This window comes from Balaenoptera physalus, assembly GCF_965194825.1.
Source record: "Balaenoptera physalus genome assembly, chromosome: 10".
Lineage (NCBI taxonomy): Eukaryota > Metazoa > Chordata > Mammalia > Artiodactyla > Balaenopteridae > Balaenoptera > Balaenoptera physalus.
The window spans coordinates 14735086-14757025 of NC_138889.1; the positions used below are offsets into that span (position 1 = coordinate 14735086).

General features: G+C 59.8%; 1 protein-coding gene and 1 long non-coding RNA gene across 7 annotated transcripts in view; both read left to right on the forward strand.

Annotated features, from left to right (window-relative positions):
• Positions 1 to 351, forward strand: part of LOC309637112 — a 47595-nt gene extending 47244 nt beyond the window's left edge. The window contains exon 6 of the long non-coding RNA XR_014250401.1: positions 186 to 351. This is a non-coding gene — a long non-coding RNA (uncharacterized lncRNA). The remainder of the gene's footprint in view (positions 1 to 185) is intronic.
• Positions 352 to 779: 428 nt separating this feature from the next.
• BCL9L (BCL9 like) overlaps positions 780 to 21940 on the forward strand; it is a 28022-nt gene continuing 6861 nt past the window's right edge. The window contains exons 1-7 of one of the 6 annotated variants that reach the window (XM_082411015.1): positions 780 to 918; positions 7221 to 7276; positions 15786 to 15887; positions 17143 to 17528; positions 18204 to 18323; positions 21413 to 21623; positions 21780 to 21864. In XM_082411015.1, the coding sequence (XP_082267141.1) occupies positions 15862 to 15887; positions 17143 to 17528; positions 18204 to 18323; positions 21413 to 21623; positions 21780 to 21864 (828 nt within the window). In that variant the 5' untranslated portion in view covers positions 780 to 918; positions 7221 to 7276; positions 15786 to 15861. Of the gene's footprint in view, positions 919 to 7220; positions 7277 to 15785; positions 15888 to 17142; positions 17529 to 18203; positions 18324 to 21412; positions 21624 to 21779; positions 21865 to 21940 lie in introns of those variants that run through there. The other 5 variants (XM_082411018.1, XM_082411016.1, XM_082411019.1 and 2 more) reach the window with 5 other exon arrangements.

Genomic DNA, 21940 nt, shown 5'->3' on the forward strand with positions numbered 1-21940 from the left:
AGCCCGTCTCCTCCCCAGTCCTCGGGAATGGGGTGGAGAGTGGCATAGAAGCCCCCTCCCCGCCCCCGGGCCAACCTGCCTCCCGCTAGCCGGCCGGGCGCCTTACCGAGTCAGACCACTGGGAGGCTGGGGGAGCCGGGTTGGGCGAGGAGGCGAGCGAGATAGGGGAGCTCTTATTTTGACAGGGGCCTCTCCGGGCTCTGGTATGAAGGCAGAAGGAGGCAGCCAGAGAGCCCCGATGCTTATTCAGGCTGGGGAGCGGAGCCGAGTGGAGGGGCGAGCGAGGCTCCGGCAGCGCAGGGGAGCCCGGGGAGGCGGCGGCGAACGGCGGAGCCAGTGGCTGGACATGCCCCGGACTCGGGGCCGCTGCACCACCGCCGCTGCCCGGAGCCAGCCGGCCGGACGCCCGCACGCCTGGGTCCCCCGGCGCCGCGCCGCCCGGGGACTGCGACCCGGACCCTCGGCGTCCGACCAACAATAAGCGCCCAGACAGCCCCCTCCCAGCCCCGCGCCCGCCGTCCCCGCGGGCCTCGGGAAAAGTGAAAGGAGGAGACGAAGGAAGGAAGGAAGGAAGGAAGGGAGGAGGAGCAGGAGCCGGAGCCGTGAGGTTCGGGGCTGAGACCCCAGCCCTGAGCCCCGGGCCGGGCGGGTGTGCGCGCTCTCCCGCCGCTGCCCGGCGCCCAAGACCATGCTCCGCGGTTGGAAAGCAGGAACCCAGGCGCCCAGCGACCCCCGGATACCCACTCCCGGGCCGGGCTGGTATTGAGATCAAGGCGTCCAGGATCAAAAGATCACCACCTGCCCGCCCTCCTCCGCACCTCCAACTGGCGAGCAGGAGGACCCCAATCCACCCACCGACCCTGACCTGGTCATGGCGTCCAACTCCGGCCTGGCGTGAGGACCCCCGACCCGCGCGAGGTGAGGGGAGGGCTGGGGCCGAGGGCGAAAGTCATGCCAGGCCAGCAGAGGCGCGAGGATGGAGGAGATCCAGTTCGAATTGGGGAGGGGGAACACAGTCTGATTGTCTCTGGCCCTCTGGCACGCACCCCCAGGCTGTTTAAGGGGTCGGGGACGCCCCCAGGATTAGTGGCGGCCACTCTCGGGCCCCCAATCAGGTTGGCAGCCCCAGCGCACAGAGGGGAGGGCTTAGGGGCAGCCAGGGGACCCTGCCACCCTAGCACAGAGAACAAGGCCGGCCTTGGGCCAGCTGGAGCAGCAACTCTGCCCTGGGGGCTTCTGGGAGATGTAGTCCCCCTCGCAGGCTCACCAACCCCTTGGGTCTCAGCACCCCGGAACTCCTCTCCTGGCTTATAGGAGCTTCCATAAGGAGGTGCGTGGGGATTGGAGATTGCTGGGGGTCACCCTCTGCCCCCAAGCACTGCCTAGGAGCAGCGGGGGCTGTGACTGGAGGAGTCTCCCCTGCCAAGGATTCTTAGTGGTGTGGGCTTGGCCCGGTGGTGGGGGTGGGGGGGCAGTTACACAGTTCCTTGGAGGTGTCTCTGCCTTGCTGAGAGGAGACAACCCCTGCCTTGGTCTTGGGGAGCTCTTGGGGGAGGAATGTGGGGAAGAGAGGGGAGGCTTGGGGCTTCTTGCTTGGCTGGAGTATGTCCTGTCCCAGGGCTGCTGGAATTTGGTTTCAGGGGACACCGAGGTCTACTCTCCCCTTCTCCCTCTTGGGAGCTGAGGAGAGTGTCCCTTACAGTCTGGGAGTCTGGAGGGTGTCCCTCTGGAGCAGTGAAGCCAGGATTGGCTTCTGTCTGTCTGTCCAGCTTCCTTCCTTCCGGGTTTTTCTGACACCCCCCTCCTCCCTCCTCCTTCTGTCTGTCTGCTGCTTGGGGTGTGGGTCTGTGTCTGTGTCTGGGGGCCTCTGCTGCAGGGAGGAAAAGTGTTGCTCTGGGAGAGGTGAGCTGGGCATGTGACTGAGCCCCGGGAAAGGGGCTTGGAGGCCCCCTTGATCTTTGGCCTTGGTTTCCTGTTTTACCTAGGAAAGCTGTCTTCGCACAGTATCTGCTGTAACCCTACTGATGCCTCTGGGCAGCTCTCTGAATGAGACCCGCAGGGTGGGTGGGCTTCCACTCCCCTTGCTCTCCCCCCTCCTCAGCCTCTCCAAGGAGCAGCTACTTTTTCTGGGCTGGGGCTGCCTGGCTTGTCTGCTGCCCCTCAGCACTAGCTTGGCTGCCTTCTCTGGGTCAGGACCATGATTTCATGGCCCCAGGGGAAGAGCATGTTCAGGCCCTGTCTTTCTGGTATCAGCTCTGAGGCGCCTGCTGATAGGAGCTTCAGGACAGGATGAGAATGGGAGAGAAAGGAAGGTAAGGGGCGGGGTGGGGGGTGGGGTGGGGTCTGGTATCAGGACAGAAGGCACTGCCCTCCCGCAGCTAATCAGGCTCCTTGGCCTTGGAGAACCAGGCCTGGAAGCTCAGCCTTCTGGCCACTTGCCTCTGGAGATTCTCTGCTTACCTGTGTTGCTTCTGACTGGGGTGGGGCAGGGGTTAATGCTGGAAAGGGTGCTCCTGAAGGGGAGAATACCTATATAACCTTGGATCCAGAGTGACTCTTGTGCTCAGGGTAGCAGGGGCCTCACGCTAGAGATGGTTTCTGGAGGTCCATATGGAGGCTCAGAGTGAGTCTCTAATTACTGAGGTTGAGGGTCCAGGTGGGAAGAGATTACAGAGTCCTGGAGAAGGATTAGTGTTGGTGGTCCACAATCGATCACAACAGTGGTAATGTGCGACCTAGTGAACTTGCTTATTGAGTCTGTGTTGGACACCCATGATTCCCTTTGGATAGTGTCTGCCTCCCAACTTCTGGGTGTTTGAGTTAAGCAGGAACCCTGGGCCGCAGACTCAACTTCCATGAAGAGGCAGGGCAATAGCCTTCTGGGCAGAGGCCTAGTGGGTGGCAGTGTCGACTCAGCAAGGGCTGGAATGCCTGGCACCTGCTTTAGATTAAAGGAGATGCCTGCGAAGGGGGCTGCCTGCCTGCAGGGGGAGGGGCTGGGATGGAGCTGCGTGGAGCCCAGGAGTGGGGTGGAAGGAAAGGAGCAGGGTTGCAGGCAGCAGCAGCTCTGGCAGGAGTGGAGGGAGCCAGCAGTCACCCAGCTCAGCAGCCCCTCCTCCAGGGTGTCCAAGACAGGAGCTGGGGGCCGCCACACTGCCTCTGGCGCCACCAGCTGAAGTTCTGTCCCAGCGCCCTGGGGGGGCGGCTGCAGGGAGCCAGGGTGTCTGAGTGTCCAGTCTGCCCAGGACTGGAGGAGGCCTGCAAGGAGGTAGGGGGCACTTCGGGGTTCTTTTTGGCCTGACGCCATGTTTACTCTTCTGGGGGCTCCTTGGTTGCTGGTAGTGAGGCACTCCAAGAGCCTGGGCACCCAGGGGTGATGGGGAAACGGCATCCTTTCCCTGTGCCAGGAGCCCTGGGCACTGCTTGGTTGCTGACCTCGGGGGAGGGGGCAGAGGGGATGGCACCGTGGGAAAGTGGGCAGCCGTGGGAGCCAAGCGGGTACAGGCTGGGTGCCGCGGGCAGGGAGCCTCTGCCAGGCCTGCTCTCCCTGGGGTGGGGCTCGCTGTTCCAGGGACTGGCTCAACCTGTTGAGCGCCTGGCTGCTGTAGCTTGGCATCTGTGCCCCTGCCTGCCAGCGCCACCAGCTGCCCACCCGTAGCCCCACTGTGGGGGCTGCCCCCAGGGATCTGGGGCAAGGAGGCTCTGACTGGCCAAGGGGCCAGGATGGAGCTGGTAGAGGCTCCTCCAGGGGCGCTAAGTTTCCCCAGGTCCCACCCTCTAACTACCAGAGCTGCGGCTGGAGCCAGTTGGAGGGCCAGGTAGCCAGAGGCTAGGAGCTGAGGGGCAAAGTGAGGAAAGCTGCAGCACTAGAGGTGCTGCATGTCACTTGGATGGGCCTCCCTGAAGGCAGCCTGGAGTTAAGGCCTGGCATTTCCTCTGCTGGGTGCCAGGGCCAGGCCTCCAGAGCCCCACCCCCAGCCTGGCCTGACCTCCCCTCCCTGGGAGAGACTTTCCCTGGAGGTTGGGGGAGGGGCAGTAAGGGCATCCTGGTGCCCTGGGAGGAGAGGGGTGACTTCCTGGATGTGGGCGTCTGTTGTAGTGCCTGGGCCTCCCAAAGAGCCCCCCTCCCTGGGAACCCAGGTAGGAAGCTCTGGCTTTCCAGGGAGATGTCCCCCACCCTGCCCTGAGTGTGGGTGGTCCTGGGTCCCCTGGAAGGTCCCTGACCCCCTGCAGGCCCTTGCTGTCCTCCCACACCCTCTGACCCCCCGTAGCTTTAGGCCTGCCTTGGGGCTCTGCTAGCTGGCGGGGAAGGGGAGCCAGCTGACACTCTGTAGGGGGGAAGGTGGCCACCACCACCCACCCACGGGTCGGGGAAGGGCCCAGGTGGGTTCCTTTGCCTTCTTTCTTCTCTAGTCAGTGGCTAAAGTGGAGGCCTCTCCTTCTCTGCCTCCTTTCCACCCCAGGCCCTCCCTACTTGGCCCCGGGCCACCTGCCCCTCCTAACCTTGGTGTCTGGCCTAGTCCCCATCCCCAGGGGCTGGGATGCCCTCTGTCCAAGTCCCTCTTCCAATGGGCTGGTGGCCCTGCGCTAACCTGTCTTCCCCCTCCCCTTCACTCTCCACCCCCCAGCCTCAACTGAGAATGGCCCTGAATCCAGCATTTCCAGCATTTCGAAACCAGGATTGTTTTGAAATCCCTGAGTACTTCTCCACCCCCCTGCTCTGACTCCCCTCCTCCCCACTAGCCCAGAATTTAGTCCTCTAATCTGACTTCATGCTGTGCATTGCCTGGGTGTGTGTGTGTGTGTGTGTGTGAGTGAGTTTGTGTGCTAGCACATGGCCACGTGCATACTACTCTGTGTTGTATGTGTGTGTGCTCGTGTATCCCAGTGTGGGTCTATCTTCTGTCTGTCAGTAGTTCTGTGTGACTGGCTGATGTCATTTGTGTTTCCCGAGCTCTCTTTGGCCTTCTCTGAGTATGGGAGCCTCTATGGGTCTAAGGAATCCTTTTTGGGGAGTTTGGGTTATTTTAAAGAGGTATCCTGGATGTGTGTCTTTGGGGGTTGTGTCTGTTTCTCAGATACACGTCTGGGAGTATCTGAGGAGTATGCGTGCTCGGGATTGTGTCTCTGATGCATGTGTGTGTGCGTACATGCGCACACTCAGTGCGCTCCGCTTCTGTTGCCGCCTCTATCCTCCTCCCTCAGAACATGTCTGGGGTGCGTAGCCACAGGTCTCCCCATAGCTCCCTGGGACATGGAGTCCTCTGTCCTTTGATAGGGAGGTTTCTTGGAGCGAGGCCAAGGCTTCTGGCCGTTCTGTGGTCCTTGGAGAGAAAGTGTGCAGTGGGGAGACTTTGGGATAAACTGTCCCCAAGGCTGGGCTCTCTTCCTCTGCCCTTCACGGACACCTGGCACCTTAAGGGATCCCAGTACTCCCAGTCCCTCCTCTTCTTGTCCTGGTGACATCGTGGGAGCTGTCACAGGGCGGCCCAGTGCTCTCCACAAAGGGCTGGGGAAAGGGAGTTAACCCTCCACCCTTGGGGTCACTTGCTTCATTGGGGACAAGAAACAGCCAGCCACATCAGACCTGGGAGCTTGGTGGCTAAAGTTCAGAAAAGTTGACTTTGCTAGCTAGGGGCAGACAGCAAAACAAGACAAGACACTCATATTTCCAGCCTGAGCAGAAGACAGAGGGGCCTGGAACGCTGGGGCGGGGGTGGGGGTGATGTGCCACCCCAGAAATATGAAGCGTTGGATGTGAGGCCAGCTGCCATTGTAGCCTTGACCCTGGGAAGTCCTTCTTGATGTCTGACCTTAATCGTGTTTTACAGGAGTGGGGTGGGGATTGCTAAGGGGAGCTTCCTTTCTTTCTTTTTTTGCCAAAGCAAGAGTTGTGTTAGTAGAGTTATGTCTGCATGGGATGCGGGCCCTTGGAACCCCTGATGCCTCGCTATGACTCAGTTTCCCATCCTGGGATCTCAGGCTATAATTGAATACTTTCCTCTAGAAGCACTTGTAGCAAATCAGTGAAGAAGAGGGCTGGGGCAGGGGCTGTTTGTTGGAGTCAAGGGCCTATGGAGACAGCAGCACGAGGTGGGCAGAGAGAAAATTGTCTGTTTATAACCCCCCTTCCCATGGCCTCTGGTCCCAGGACTCAGTGGGAGAAAGGGAGGGGTAGAGACACAGGTTGGTACAGTGCTCAGTGACCCAGCAGGGGGAGGGCCTTGGCAAGGAATTTTCAGTTTGTTTCTCAATCTCTGTCTCTGAGACACGCACACACACGTCACTGCAGACACCTTCAGGAGATGAGCCCAGAAAAGTCACCCAGGTGGTGGCAGGGCGGGGCAGTACCAGATGGGGCCGTGTGGTACCATGTTCTGGCAGACACCCTGTGCTTGCCCCCTAGAACTGGAAGTTGGGCCCAGCGGGAGGTCCCTTCCCCAACTCCCTTGTCGTGTGCCTGGGAGCACCACAGGCTGGAGAGGGTTAAGTCTGGTTGGCAGGGACACCCCCCCACCCAGTGCAGTGAGAGAGAGGGAGGGGTGGTTAGCAGCTTGCTCTAGTTGGCGTCTCTCCCAGAATTCTTCGGAAAAGAACTCCCCTTTGACCCCCAGTACAAACTGAGCCCAGCCACCAGCCTCCCTCCCGCCTGCCTGTGGGAGCTTCACCCAGCCCCCTCCTACTGAACTGCTAAGCCTGATTCTCTCACCCTAGGCCCTCCCAGCCAAGCCCGGTCCCCAGGGGCATCTTCAGGGGACAAGAGAGACCACACAGGGACATAGGACCCACACCATTCTTCTCCTTGACACACAGGATAACCCCGGGGTGGCTGGTGCTGGAAGCTGGGGTCCTCAGGCCTCCCCACCCATCCCTCCACCCGGGTCCTCAGGCCAGGCCGTGGGAGTCCTCCCCCCTCTCCCTGTGGGCTGAGCTCTGAGGGAGCTCTAAGGCATCTCTAGCGCCTTCTCCTTTCCTGCTTGCAGGGGAGGGAGGGGGAGCTGTGCGGTGGGGCCGCTGGGTCAGGCCTGGCTCCCGGCCAATCCACAGAAGTCGTGGAGGGGGGGTGGTGTCCAAGTAGCTCAGGGACTTCCTGGAGCTGCAGGCCCGTCTGTGTGTACATGCTTAGTGGTGTGCGTGCTGGGGGTGGGGCTGGGGCTCTGGGAGGAGCAGGGGTAGAGGTTGCTGGCCTGGGGCTTCTAGCTGTGACCCTCTCTCCGCAGGGAGCCCCAGCCCAGATCACACCCTTGAGCCCGAGCCCGACACGCGTTGTCCGGAGGTGAGAGGTCTGCGTGCTTATGTGTGTCTTCACGGCCTCCTCGCTCAGCTCTGTCTGCCTCTGCCGTTGCCTCCTGCTTGGCTTTTTGTCTCGGGCGCCCTCCTCCTGGCTCTCTGCCCCCACTTCTCCTTTCATTCTCCTCCCCCCCCCCCCCCAGGAGAGGGTGCTGACAGCCTACAACCTGGAACCCGGTAGGGGACGGGGGCGGGGCCGGGGCAGGAAGGGTTAAAGCGCCACAGCCGCTGCTCCAGTGAAAGTCCCAGCCGGGGTGGGTGGTGGGGAGCCCCAGCCCGGTCACCCCTGGAGGGCAAGGTACGGTTTCCTTCCCGGTCATCCCAGGTTCTTGCTCCCCCTCGCCTGCTGGCTTTGGCCTCAGCTGGCTGAGTCAAAGCCAGGGTGGCTACCAGCCACAGTAATGTGGTTTCTGCCCTGGCCCCTAGACACACACACACACACACACACACACAGACACACAGAAGCACACACACGCTTTACCCCTACTGCCACCCCCACCCCCTCCCTCCCTCCCTCCCCTCCTTCCTTACTTAGCAACAACTCCCTGAATTCACAACAAACACGCCTGTAGGCTCCTGGTCTGACTAGGGAAAGCTGGAGAAAGCGGAGGACTGCGAGGAGGCACTTCTCCTAGACTGTCCCCAGGAGGGAGGGGCTTCGAATCCCCCCACCCTCCCTGCTGGAGGCCACCACCCCTCAGGGACACAGAGGAAGTGGTCCTTCCAACTTAGGCAATGAAAAAAGTGGGGGGCAGTGCCAGGTGTGGCTGAGCAGGTGCAGGGGGTGGGGGGGGCAGGGCTGGAACTCCACCCGTCACTAGTGAGTCCCACTTGACCTTTGACCTCCACCTGCGGAGACTCTTCCTGCCTCTGGGCCTCTCAGCAGGGGCCTGTGCTGTTGTCATGGTAACTTGCCTTGCTCCTTCCCCAGACTCTTAGGGACCAGGATGGGTGACGATGTAACAGATTGGGGGTGGATGGGGCTGGGGTGGCCCAAGAACTCTGCTCTCAGAGCCCCAGTGGGCCAGGCACCTGTGTTGAGGGGGTGGGGAGTGGTGGCCTCTCTTTGATCTCTTCCCTGGGCAGGAACTGTGGCCTCTAGCTAGGACCTGGTGCGCATCGGGGTTGGAGGGAGTATGGAATGAGGGGGTGAGGCACCATTCTTTCGTCATAGCACAGAGGGCTGCTACCAGGGTGAACATGTATTGTGAAATGGTTAATAGCCCAGTTGCTGGAGTGTCTGAGTTCAAATCCTGACTCTTCTAATTTTGGACTGTGTGCCTCAGGCAAATTACTCAACTTCCCTGGGCCTCGGTTTTCTTATCTGTAAAGTGGGGATAACAAGAGAACTTTCTTGTAGAGTACTAAATTAGAGGATTAAATTAGATAATGCCTGTGAAGCCTTCAGGACAGCTTGATGTTACAGAGTAAATGCTCAATAAATATTAGAGATCCTCCTCGTTATTATTAGCCATAGCTCTTCATAGGAACTCGTGGTCCTCCCGGGGGCTTTAGCAGGGGAAGAATTGATGGGGGTGAGGGGAGTGTGGACGGTGGGGAAGAGACAACCTTTCCAACACTTCAGACTCCTAGATTCTAATACCTATCCAGACCCACCTTCTTGCTGCCTCAGTTTCCCCACTGAGGGGAAACTAACATCTTGGTTGCAAGTTTGCCAGATAGCCATGGGCCTGCAGAGGGGTCTGAGGACTTAGGGCCTGTCTCCCTCCCCATCTCCCAGCGCTTCTCAGAGCTGAGCCCTCCCTCCCCCATGCTATTAGCTCAGATCAGCTTCAACACCCCTCCCACCATCCCATCCCCTGATGCTCTGTTCCTTCACCAGGCTGAACAGCCATTAAGACACTCTGTTCTTAAATGGCTTAGATGGCCGCCTCCTCTCTTTCCTGGCCTAAGGGGTCAGGGACCTTCTGTGGGGAGAAAAGTAGCAGTGTGGAGCTGTGACATGGATGGCAGCTGTTAGGCCTGCCTTGGGGTCCAGGGTCCACTGGATTCCCTGTACCCTGCCTGGGCATTTTCCCTGAGCATGGCAGGGCAGTGCCCAGGCCTGTGATATGTATAGAAGCCCAGATGGGCATGCCTGGCACCTGCTGCACACAGATGGGCAGAAGCCCATCCTGAAGCCCAGAGGAGGGGTGGGGTCATATCAGCATCCAGAGGACACCCCCAGAATCCTTTCCTCTGCGGCGTGGGTGAGTGTGGGCAGGGCTGGGAAAAGTTCTGTTTCAACCCTGTGTGCCCTGGGGCAGGCCAGGGGAGAATGCTGAGTGACTCTGGGTGAGCAAGGCTCCGAAAGGCCCTGGGATGAGAGTCGGATGATGGAGGGGCTAAGGCTTGGGAACGTCTGGGTGAGGAGCCCAGCGCTGGGCAGCAGGAATGGTGTGCCCACAAAGAGGGAAGCTCTGCAGATAAGTGGTTTGGTCTTCTGGGGAGTGAGTGTCCAAATCTCTGGAGAAAGCGGATTCAGATGTGGCAGAGTGCCTGGGATACCAGGGCTCTTGGGTACCTTCTCTGGCCTGGTACCAATGGGGGTGGGCTGGAGGCCCTGGGTCTACTCACCACCTCCTTCTGGGAACAGAGGGAACACCTCCCTTCCATGGGCCTGGGAGTGAGGGCTCAGTGTTGGCCTGGGCCATGCCTCACTGCTGGGCTGGCCATGCCGCTTTTGCCCAGCCCCTGGGGCCTGTTCGTTGGGCAGGCTGGGGCTATTTTTGGGATCGGGCTGGGGCTCTGGGGCTGGTTTCAGATGTTCCAATGTGAACAGGAGAAAATGGGAACAGATGGCTGGAGGGTTCCAATCAGCAGGTCCTGCTGGGAGCAGGTTATTTTTAGGGCCTTGTTAACCCTTTGGGGGCTGTGGAGCCACCCTGAGAGGGACAGCCCTCTCTAGTTGAGAAGAGCACAGGTCTTCTCTCTGGACCTCTACTTTCAGAACTGCTTGTCCCAGTTGCTCTTCTTTCCCTCTCAGACCCTCCACTCTTTAAAGAGGCCCATGGCAAGAAAGTAGGCTCCAGCTTCCTCCCAGCCCAGACCCTGCACGGAGACTGCCAAGGAGTAGGACGGGGAGAGGGGTGGCTGGTGGAGGGGACGGGACGTGGGCCACTGTTGAAAGGAAACTCCCCTTTGCTTTTCTCCTGGGGTTTTGAGACAGCCCTGAGGCTAAGAGAGTGGATAACTGCTCTCTGGGCTCATGCTCTGGGTTTGAGTGTATGTCGATAAACCCAGTGATGCCCAGGGGAGTACTAGCTGAGGGAGCTGGGCTCTGTGAGGACAGAGAAAAAGCCAAGTTTTTGTACTTGATACCACTGAGATGACGCCCATGGGCCCCGATCCCTTGGATACTCAAGAGCAAATATCTTGAGAGTGCCCATCTTTACCAAATGCCCAAGGATTTGGGTGCCATGTAGGGTGTAAAGAAGAGGACATCATGGCCAGAGGTGGTTTGTTGAGGGCCGAGTATGTCACAGGCATTCTGCTGGATGGTTTCACTATTAGTATCTCACTCGATATATTGATCCTCATTTTGCAGATGAGGAAACTGAGGCTCAGAGGGCTGAAGGGATGGACAAGGTCCCGTCGCTCAGAAGGGGTGGGATGTGATTGGCATCTTTGTCGGCCTGACTGCAAACGCGGTTCTCATTCCACTGCATCACTCACACTGCCTGCCAGTGTCCGAGCCACAGAGGCCCAGGCTGACGGGACTGGGCCTCCTCGGGGAGCAGGTCTATGGAATGAGTGTAGGAACGGAGACCTGGGGTCAGGGGACCCTGCCTGTCACTGCTCTCACAATCCCTTAAGCCCTTCTTGCCTGAGGGTGCCAGGACTGACACCAGAAACCCCATTTGGCCTTCCTGTCTTCCCTGCGGGAGGATCACAGGCATACATCCTGTCTCATCAGCCCCCACCCCCACCCGTCCTGGCCCACATGCCCCTGCTTCCTGTAGGGTCACAGCAGTCTGGATGTCAACGTGGGCAGAGCTCGAGGGCCCTCCAGCTGCTGCTGGTGCCAAGAGTTTGGGCCAGGCCAGCGAGGTGAGGGCTGGGAGGATGCCTCTGACGCTGGCAGTACCTGGGGGAGAGAGCAGAGCGGGCAGGCGGGCTCTGGGTGAGGTCCCGCGCCCCATGGTGCACCGCCTGTGCCAGCAGTCTGCCCGCACTCGCAACTCCCACAATGGCCCCATTGTTCCCAGCCGCCAGGCAGTCAGGCAGTTTGGAGGAGGTTCCTGGGCCACCCCTAATCCCCCCCCCCCCAAAAAAAGGGCCAGATTAACCCCTTGGAGGACAGAGGCCAGGTGAGGGCCCACAGGGAGCTACCCTGCCCATTCCTCCCTTCTGGGAATCCGGGCTTGGGACGCCACCTCCCAACACGTGTACCCAGCGACAGGGCATCTCTGGAGATCGGGGTTTCCCACAGGGTGGGGAGTAGCACCTAGACCCTCTCCCACCCCTAGGGTGGTGTAGGTGCCAGGGGGCAGGAAGTGCCAGTGGGGTGGCAGGCGGAGACCAGATATATTTGGGCCGGTGGGGCTAATTCCAGCCACCGCTGCCTGCCCTACTGGCTCCTGAGCTCCTTTCCTTCCTGTGAAACCAGAGCTGGGTTGGGCCTAGCTCAGGATTTCGGTGGATTTAAAGAGGCAGCACCACCCCTGCCAGCCTGGCTTCCTCTCCCCCTCCCGAGGTAGGGTCTGGGGCAGAGAGAGGACTGGAGAGCTGCTTGCTCCTCCCTTGCCCCAGGCTAACCCCTGGCCCTTGCCCCTGCTGGGGTACCAGGCTTTTGGCACTCCCTTCTCCCAGAGCTTTGGGCGGGTGGGGTGGGTGGGGGTGGGCTGTGGTTTCCTGTGTTGGCTGTTTGTGCCTGGCCCAGAGTGCCCGCTGCCTGCCTGGGCTTCCTGCCCTGTCTTGTTTCCTTGTGCCCCCCTCCCCCTCCCCCCCCCCGGGGGGAGGCAGCAGCCAGAGATTGAGCAGTAGCCTTTGGGGGCACCCTACTGCCAGGCCGTGACTGCTTCCCGAGGCCTGGCCACTTGGGCACTGACTACGGGAGCCAAGTGAGGTGACCTCCGGCTTGTCTAGGCAATGCCACTTAGTCCGGTAGTTTCCAGAAGGGCAGAATCCCCTCCAGAAGCACCCTGTTCAAAGACCCCAGACTGGAAGGTCTGGGGCCAGGAGTTTCCATGTCCCAGCAGGGTTAGGGTTGCCTTGACATCACCCTGGGGCTGCAGGTGGGGTGGGGCTGGAAACTCCCAGACAAAATGGTTGATTTGCATGGTCTCCTTTGGCAGGAGGTGGGCGGAAGTGGGGAGAGCTGCTAGGAACTAGGGTGAGGGGAAGGCCCCCCAAGCCTGGAAGTCCCCATACAGAGGGTCCCAGAGCAATACCTTGGTTCTTGAGCAGATTTCCTGCTGGGCTCTGAATCCTTGACCTCCCCACCCGGCTGAGTCACCACCTCAGGAAGCGGAAGTGACCTGGGTGGTAGAGGAGAGCTTCTAGGGACCAAGGAGTCCTGACACCCAGGAGATAGGGGACTCGGGACCTTGTTGTCTTGAGGGCTGCCTCTCCCCGAGTCAGTGGCTGAGGATCCCACCACTAATACTCCCAGCAGGTTCCTGTTCTTTCAGCTACCACAGGGTCCTAGCAGCCCATTTCCTCTCTAGAGGTGTCTGCCCACTGCGTGTGGAAGCATGGGCCCTCCAAGCGTGTTCTCACTGCCTCTTTGGGATGGTTCTGAGCTGGGCAATAAGACTGGTGGGCTGGCTGGTGAACCAAGGAGAGGCTCCCAAGGTGGGGGCAGCTGGAAATAGGCAGGTTGCCCCGTCGAAGCCTTCCTGGTCTCCCTCCCCCAGCTGAAGTCAGGTGCACTTTAACCCTTAGGTCACTTCCCACCCCCACCCCCCCGCACCCCACGTTGCACCAGGAGGGCAAGATCTCAGGCAGGCTTTGTCTCAGCAGCCTCCTGGGCTCCATTCTCATAAGGTCTGCTCCTGGCCTCTTCACTCAGGTGACTGGCACCTGCTCCCTGTTTGTGAGCACATGTCACTGCTCCCCACCCTACCCCGTAAGAGGCATCCACAGTGCTGTGTTCCCAGAGCTCCATCCCTTTCCTTTCACCTATCTCAGGGGCTCCTGGCCTGGTGCTGGGAAGCCCCTTCACTCTGTTTGTTTAAAAACTGCACCCACCAGGAATCAGCTTTCCTGCCTCCCATCCCCAAGGTTTTCCAGGTCTCTTCCAGGGACTGTGAGTGCTAGAGGAGGACGGGGGTCTCTGGGATCTGGGGAAGACCCCTGAGGGGCAAAGGGGGGAGGTGTGAGATGGGAAGCTCCTGACTCATCTGTACTTGACTCAGCTCGTCCTGCCGCTGGGTGGGAGCGAGGGGGTGGAGTCCTAGAGGGGAGGGCAACTCCAAGATTCTTCTGGAGAGGAGGCTCAGCCTGACTGGGTACCCTGGAGAGGACTAATTTTCTAACAGCCCCTTCCCAAATTATTAGATGTCCCAATATTTGAAGCTGTGAACAGAGGAAAGTGGGTGCCCTTTGCCCTGCCCCAACCCCGGGGGGCTGGGTCCAGTGACCTGCGGTGTGTGGGAAGCCCATCTGTCGGGTGCAGGCTCAGATGAGCTGTCATGACTTGAGGGGAGGACACTGCAGTGGAGGGGAAGCACCAGGGGAATGGGGTCTTGGTGCTGCCATGTGATGGTCATGTGACCCAGGGGCCTGTCACTTCCTTTTCCCAGATCTCAGTTTCCTCACTGTGAAATGGGGATAACAATGCTGTCGTGGCAGGTGGTTGGTAGTTTTGAGGATCAGCAAGGTGGTGAAGGTGGAAGCCTGAGACCCATGTCAGCCCCATAGGCCTGCCCCTAAGCCCAGGTACCCTCCAGCTCTCCCCGCCTCAGTCCCCCCAACCCCCCGCACCCATCCCGCGTGATGCAGGAGATGGGGGCTGGCAGCAGGCTGCTTCCCAGCCAAGCCCTGGACTTTGGAATCTTCCCCTGAGGAGCCTCCCTCCCTAGAGACAGAGCTGGAGCGGGAGGGGCTGGGGGGAGGCCAATGTGCCCCGGGGTTAAGTTAGGGTTAGACTCCCACAGGGTCACTGGTGTGGCCCCCCACCAACACCGCCCAGGTCCCAGCCCAGCCTCCGGCAGCTCGGCAGGGAATGTGGGCCCGTGTCTGGCTGGGCCTGTCACCGGGACAAAGCTTCTGGCCCAAGACCTCCTCCTCTCCCCCCACCCCTTTCTGGGATCTGCGGGGGGAGTGGGGGGACAGGGCTGGGGGTGGTCGGGTGAGGCTTCTGTGTTTGTGTAAATCTGTTTGTTGGTGTATCTATGGCCCCGTGTGTGTTTCTTTGTGACTACCGGGCTCAACTTTCTATGGCTCCCTTGTGGCCGGGCCTCAGTCTTTTCATCTGTTCAATGAGTCGACGCGCTCCCTCTCTGCCCTCTGGCCGCCTCTGGAAACATGCCCCAGGCTGCTTCTGTGCTCCTGCTTTGGCCAGCGCCTCCCTCGCCCTCCCGCACACCTCCGCGGGCCGGCGTGAGCGCGCCTCTAGTTTCCTGGGCTCCGTGCGTGTCTTTGTCTCCCCGTCCACGTGTGAGCTGCGAGTGTGTGTGAGTCAGAGTTTGGGTGCTGGTGGGTGCCAGGGCCCCTGCCTGGCGGCGCCTAGCGCTGGACCGAACCTCGGCCCCGCCGTGGCGCGCGCCAGGCCCCTCGCCGCACTTGGCCGTGGGTCTGTCCGGGCGGCGCGTGCGGGGCCGGGAGAGGCACGCTGCAGTCCTGCCCGTCGCCCGCTCCCCGGCTCGCTGGCTCGCTGGCTCTCTCGCTCGCTCGCTCGGCCTCTCCGCTCTGGCTCTGCCGAAGGGGGCGGGGTGGGGTGCTGGGGCGGGGGGAGGGGAGGCTCCTGCATTCTTGCGGTCGGGGAGGAATCTGAGCCAGCGTTACTGGTCTCCAGAAGAGCCCAGCTGCAGCCCCGGGGCCCCGCCAGGCCTCTCGCTGCCCGCCCGGGCCTGCTGGGATGGGCACGGGCTAGGCCTCGAGCTGGGGGCGGGGCATCGCCCCTACCCGCGGCCCCCTTCCCGCCTGGGCGCCCAGGGGCAGGGCTCAGCGCTGGGGGCGGGGCGCCAGGGGGTCCCCCGCCCCCCGGGTGAGGGGCGTGCCTGGGGGCGGGAGTCCCCCCGGGGGCCTGACAGACCTCGCGGCCGCCCCAAGCGGGCACTTTTGCAACCCATCCATTTAGTGAATTCTGCCCCTGCGGCCCGGGGGGCCTTGCTAGAGACTGCAAGCTCCCTGAGGGTAAGGTGCGGGAGGAATGGGGATAGGACCGGCCACTAGGATCCAGGCCCCCGACTAGTAATCCTTCCTTGCCAGTCACACCCTACCCTATCCAGTTCCCTAATCCCAGGGCTGTTGGGTCCTCCCGTCTCCCCTCCCCTTCTCACACCCCCTCCCCAAGTCACAAGTTTTCTCTTTGGGGCTTGTTGCTGCAGTCCCTGCTCCAGTACCGAGTACCTGGCTGGGCCCTGGGCACGCACAGGGGCCGTAGCCCCACTGTGTGTGGGAACCATGAGGATCCTGGCTAACAAGACAAGGTGTGTGGGTGTCGCGGAGGGCGGGATATGTGTGTGGAGTGAGGGGAAGGGAAGGGCCCAGTGGTGATGGGACTGAACTGTGCAGGCTTGGAGAGCGACCCCCCCTGAGTACCTGGCTTCCAGGCCACCGGCGGGCTAAAGGGAGGTCAGAATGGGAAGGCCTGCCCCGAGGCAGGAGCCCACAGCTTTAGTGCCTGGGCCCAGGGGACAGAGGGGAATGGCAACCAGCTAGGCCTGCTGTTCTAGTCCCTTCCAGCCCTTTCCTCTTAAAAACGGTTTGAGCAGACCCCTGCCCACCCCACTGTCAGGTCCGATGGCGCCCTCTGGCCTCAGTCTAGCTGGGGGTGGGAGCTGGAGGGAGGGGCGGTGCCTGCCTCCCTCCCCTTCTCCAGGAGAAGTCGGCAGACAGGGCCAGGCGGCAGCAGCAGGACAGCAGAGCTGAAATAAATCTGAGCTGGTGTGGAATGAGGGGGGATAAATATCCTCTCCCGTGATGTGATCTTTCCAGCGGCTATTAATAGGTCTCCGGGGAGGGGGAGGCGGTGGGGGGAGCGGGCTGGAGCTTAAAGGGCCCGCAGCCTAGGCTGCAGGAATCCTTGGCTTCAGTCTGCTTTGCACACCCGTCCCCTCCCCTTTTTTTTTCCTGCTCCTGCCTGCTGGCCAGGCATACTAGTAGACCCTCTTGAGGCATTCCCCTCCTGCTCTGGGGAGCTGTCTGGACCAGTGGGTACCGCTCTCTGGTGTGCTTTTCCCCACTTCCCCAGGGGAATGGGGCTGGGGCATGAGCAGTGACCCTCAGGTCCTGTGCCCCTTCCATGCTGGTGTTGGGACACATGGCAGTTGAGGTTTGGGGACCTTGGAAGGAGTCTGAAGACAGCAAACCCTTGAAGAGAGGATGCTTAAGTGTTGGCCAGGTGCTAGTGGAGGGGGGTTGCCATGGAGGCTTGCAGTCTGTTGGATGCTGGGGCTGGGGGTGGGTTGGATTCTGGCAGTGTGAGGCCCTGGTTTTCGTTTGAATTGTGGGGATTGGAGGGCGGAGGGGGTTGCCCCATCTTCACTGCCCAAGGTGGAGAGGGGCGTCAGCCCTTCTCTGAGGAGACATGGAGGGGGGGGGTAGGGGATAGCTGGTGGTCTTAAGATGCCACTCAGCCCCCACCTCCCCTACCACTAGGTGAGGCAGGATGGGGCAATTAAAATCCAGGCATGCTACACCCCTAGCAAGATTAACTTTTCATGTCTCTTCCACCTTCTCCAGGTTACCCCACCCTAGGAGGAGAGAAGCTCCAGGGAGCCCGCCGCTGTCCCCCCGCGGCCACTGCCCCCCTGCCCCAGCCAAGCCAATGCACCCAGAAAATAAGTTGACCAATCATGGCAAGACAGGGAATGGCGGGGCCCAATCCCAGCACCAGAATGTGAACCAAGGACCCACCTGCAACCTGGGCTCGAAGGGCGTGGGGGCGGGGAACCATGGGGCCAAGGCCAACCAGATCTCACCTAGCAACTCAAGTCTGAAGAACCCCCAAGCAGGGGTGCCCCCTTTCAGCTCGCTCAAGGGCAAAGTGAAGAGGGAGCGGAGCGTGTCTGTGGACTCCGGAGAGCAGCGAGAGGCTGGGACACCGTCCCTGGATTCGGAGGCCAAAGGTATCCCATTTCCTGATCCCCAAGACCCCAGCATCTTCCACAGCCCTAGACTCACACTTGCTGGGAGACCATCTTTCTAGCCCCCTTGCCTAATCGTCAACGCCCACTCCTCTCCAGCATTTATGCCGGGGGCACCTTTCTCTTACCCCCATTATGCCCACCCATCTGGTCATTCTCTCAGGATTGGGTGCCACCCATGGAGGGGCCACACAGAGTGATGGGGCCTCTGGTCTGTCGGTCTCATGCCTCTCCTGCTTTCCCACCAGAGCCCCCAGAGCGGGAGAGGGAGGTGCTCTGGGGTGAGGAGCAGACTCTCACACCTCCCAGGAACCTCCTGGTATCCTGGCTGGTGGGAGCTATGGTGTAGGCACTGGGGCCTGGAAGAGTAGCAGCAGTTTCCCCCTCCCCCCCCAAGCCCTAATTAGAACCAGTTGTGGTTGGGGATTATGCTGGGCTTGGTGCTGGGTGGGGGAGGGGAGGCAGGCAGCAGGGCTGTAGAGAGAAATCAGAAACAAATGGTGTCGTGGTGGGGGCCAAGGGCTGGCAAAGTGCCCACCATGGCCGGGGCAATGCCCCCTGGGGTGGGGCATCTGGGAGACGGGGCTTGGGAAGGATCCCGGCTGTGGGAGGACAGGGCCTCTGGGTACTCACTCTGACCCCTGCCTGCCTGGGCAGAAGTGGCACCCCGGAGTAAGCGGCGTTGTGTGCTGGAGCGGAAGCAGCCATACAGTGGGGACGAATGGTGCTCAGGACCGGACAGCGAGGAGGATGACAAGCCCATTGGGGCCACCCACAGTGAGTGCCCATCATTGCCAGGAAGCTGTGGCCCATGGTGCCCCCAGAGGATAGCCGCCCTGAGGGAACCTCCCTCTCCTCACCTAGGGCTTTAGAAGGCGCAGCCTGGGAAGAGGGAGCAAAGGGTCAGGAGCCCAGGCTCCTCCTCTCCCATCTCACATCTCTGACTCAGTCCCTCCCTGCACTGTGACAGCTCAGTTGCCGCCTTCCAGGTGCTCAGTGGCCCCCTCTCCCTAGGGACCAGGGTGGGGTAGGTTGAACCTCAGGTGGCCTCTCCCGGCCACATCTACACCTCCTCCCATGAATTCCTGGCCTATGCTGCCACCTACTGGTTATTAGAGGGAGGGCGATGAGGGTCCAGCATCACTGGGAACTGGACAGCCGGCTCGGCTGCGCAAAGCTGTGCTTAAGCCTGGGTGTGAGCTGACATTGCCTGTGTCTCTGGTGCCCTTCCCTACCCTCTAATTGACTCCTGGCAAGTGCCCGGAGTGCATCACCAGGACGAGGAGTGGGTGTGGGTGGACGCCCACCCCTCTCATTCTTGCATTGATCAGCATTTATTTGGGCCTGGCACTAGTGATGGGGGAGAAACGGACATACTCCTGCCCCTGGGAAGCCCATATACATTGATTTGATGCTTTCCCTCCAAGCTTACGTCTGTGTGTGGGGAGAAACAACTTAATGCATACGAAACTAACCAGAGAATGTTAAATTGTGAACTTGTCGAAAGCCAGACTGTAGAAAGAAGGAAGAAAAAAATATGCTGGATACTTTGCTACTTTGTTTTATTTAATCCTTGTAATAGCCTTGTGAGGTAGGTGTTATTATGATGCAGAGGAGGAAACAGACTCAGCAGATGTTTGTGGAAAGAGCAGATCATGTCCGTGGAGGTGGTGTATGGGATCAAATACTGAAGCCTCTGCAGCTGGCTGGCACTTTAAAGGTCATCTGGTCCCAGCTACCCCCCACCCCCACCCCAGGGGACTCATTGGTGGTCCACAAGCCCGTGGCCAAACCCTTCAGTGACAGATGGGGGTGGTCACTGCTTCCCAGGACAGACCTCCTCAATTCACTTTTATAACACTAGACTGTGCCATTGTAGAAACATGAAAACACAGGGAAATCGAAGAAATTGCTAACATCCCATACCTGATACCAAGGCAAGCACTTAACTGTTTTAGTTATATTGCCATTAAATTCTCAACGAGTTCTTAATGGTAGGGCAGTATAATGTAGAAGTTAAGACCACAGACTCTGCAATCAGACCGCCTTGGTTTATATCCTGGGTCTTCTACTTATTATTTGTGTAAATTTGGGAAAGGGCCTCAGTTTCCTCATCTATAAAAATAATCTTTTCCTCTTAGGGATGTTGTGAGGAGTCAGTGAGTTGAGACATGTAGCACACTTAGAACAGTGTTAGCTTTTTTTTTTTTTTTTTCTGGCTGCAGTGGGTCTTTGTTGCTGCGTGCGGGCTTTCTCTAGTTGAGGCGAGCAGGGGCTACTCTTCGTTGCGGTGGGCGGGCTTCTCATTGCGGTGGCCTCTCTTGTTGCAGAGCACGGTCTCTAGGCGCGTGGGCTTCAGTAGTTGTGGCTCGCAGGCTCTAGAGTGCAGGCTCAGTAGTTGTGGTGCACGGGCTCAGTTGCTCCGCGGCATGTGGGATCTTCCCGGACCAGGGCTCGAACCCGTGTCCCCTGCATTGGCAGGCGGATTCTTAACCACTGCGCCACCAAGGAAGTCCCCAGTGTTTAGCTTTTATTGTTATCATTGTACTAGAAGTTTCCTTATTGAAATAAAAGCCTGCCTCTCTCCCCATAACTCATCTCCAGGAGTCCTAGTTCTGTGTATTGAATGTGCACTTTCCTCTTCCCCAGGGCAGCCCTCACACATTGAGGTCAGCTCTCAAGTTCCCCCCCTAAACTTCTGGCTCTGTTAGTCTATGTAAAACTGGAGAGACAGGGTCCAGAGCAGGGCGGTTATGAGGTAGGAGTGTTAGAGAAGATTTCTTCAAGAAGAGGAGCCTGCCCGTGGGCCTGCGGGAAGGTGGCTGCTGCCCCAGCTCAAGGGAGACAACTTGGGGCAGTAGGTGCTGTCACTTACTGTCTGCAGGCCAGGCACTTGACTGGTGGCAAAGTTCCACCCACTCACTAGACCCATGAATGACCAAGCGTAGATCTTTTGTAGGCGAGGGCTTACAGTCAGGGCTGTGACCATGGAACAAAACCTCACTTGGTGCCGAGGATGGCCAGTCTACCCTGGCAGTGAACCCAGTATGTCAGGCTTTTGTAACTCTCTGTTTTCTAAACAGTTTTTTAGTTTGTGACATAGTTGTGAACTTGCTGTAAAAATAGATTTCTTTGATCAGCCCCTCCCCCTCCTGCAGGGCTGGAGTTAGTGTTTCCATTTTACAGATGAAGGAACTGAGGCTTAGAGGGAGGAAGTATCTTGTTCATAAGGTTGCAGAACAGTTAGTGGTAGGGCTAGAGTGAAAACCATTCACCGTTTGAATCATCAGCTGTACAAGCTCTTTGCCTTCTCCCCTCACCTGGCCAACGTGCATACACACGCACAGACCACGGCGAGGGGTCGGAACAGGGCCAAGCTCGGGGCTCGGCAGCCCCTGCCTGGTGCAGACCCTGGCTCTGCACTGCCTGGCTGTGTCACCTTGGGTGAGTAATGTCATCCCTCTGAGGCTGTCACGTGGAGTATACGACAAGTGGAGTGTACGACAGCTTCCTCCCAGGGATGTGATGATTAGGTGGCATCACATCCATAAGCGTCCGTCAGGGTGCCAGGCATGCGGGAGCCTATTCATAAGGGTCACATTTTCCCTCTCCCTCCTCTCCACATGGTCCGCACAATTTCCATCCTTTTCAAAGCCTGGTCTAGGGCAAGTATAGAAACTAGACTAGTGAAAATGCCCCATTGGGGCCCCAGATGACCCTGTGGGCACGAGCTATGAAGCAGTGAGCCTCTCTGTCCCTGGGCATCTCTAGGATGGTACGGTTGTGACAGGGGCGGGTGAGGGGCTGTCCCCCCACTGGATCTCCTCTCTAAATCTGGGCCTCTTTCCCTCTCCTCTCTTGTGTAGATTGTAATGTAGCAGACCCAGCCATGGCGGCCCCACAGCTGGGTCCTGGCCAAGCCGCCCAACTGCCCCTCAGCGAGAGCAGCGCACCAGGCCCCCCGCATGGGCCCCCGCCAGGCCTCCGGCCCGACGCCCCCGGGGGTGGAGGCGGGGGCGTCCCGGGAAAGCCTCCCTCACAGTTTGTGTATGTCTTCACCACCCACCTGGCCAACACGTAAGTGCCTCAGCCCTTGTTTGCCTAGCACCCCTCCGCCTGGGGTCCTGAGTGAGTGCCTGCAGGGGGCCAGGGTTGGCTTGGGTTGGGCTGGGTGAGGTTGAGGCCTCCCTCCTGCCCGCCTCTGAGCTGTCTGTGCCCAACCCTCCTGTGTAGGGCTGCGGAGGCAGTGCTGCAGGGCCGGGCCGACTCCATCCTCGCCTACCACCAGCAGAACGTGCCCCGTGCCAAGCTGGACCAGGTGAGTGTGTCACCTGGCCTGGGCATGGTGCTCTGTGAGCAGCGGATTGGCCAGTGCATCCCCTTACCTGTCTCGT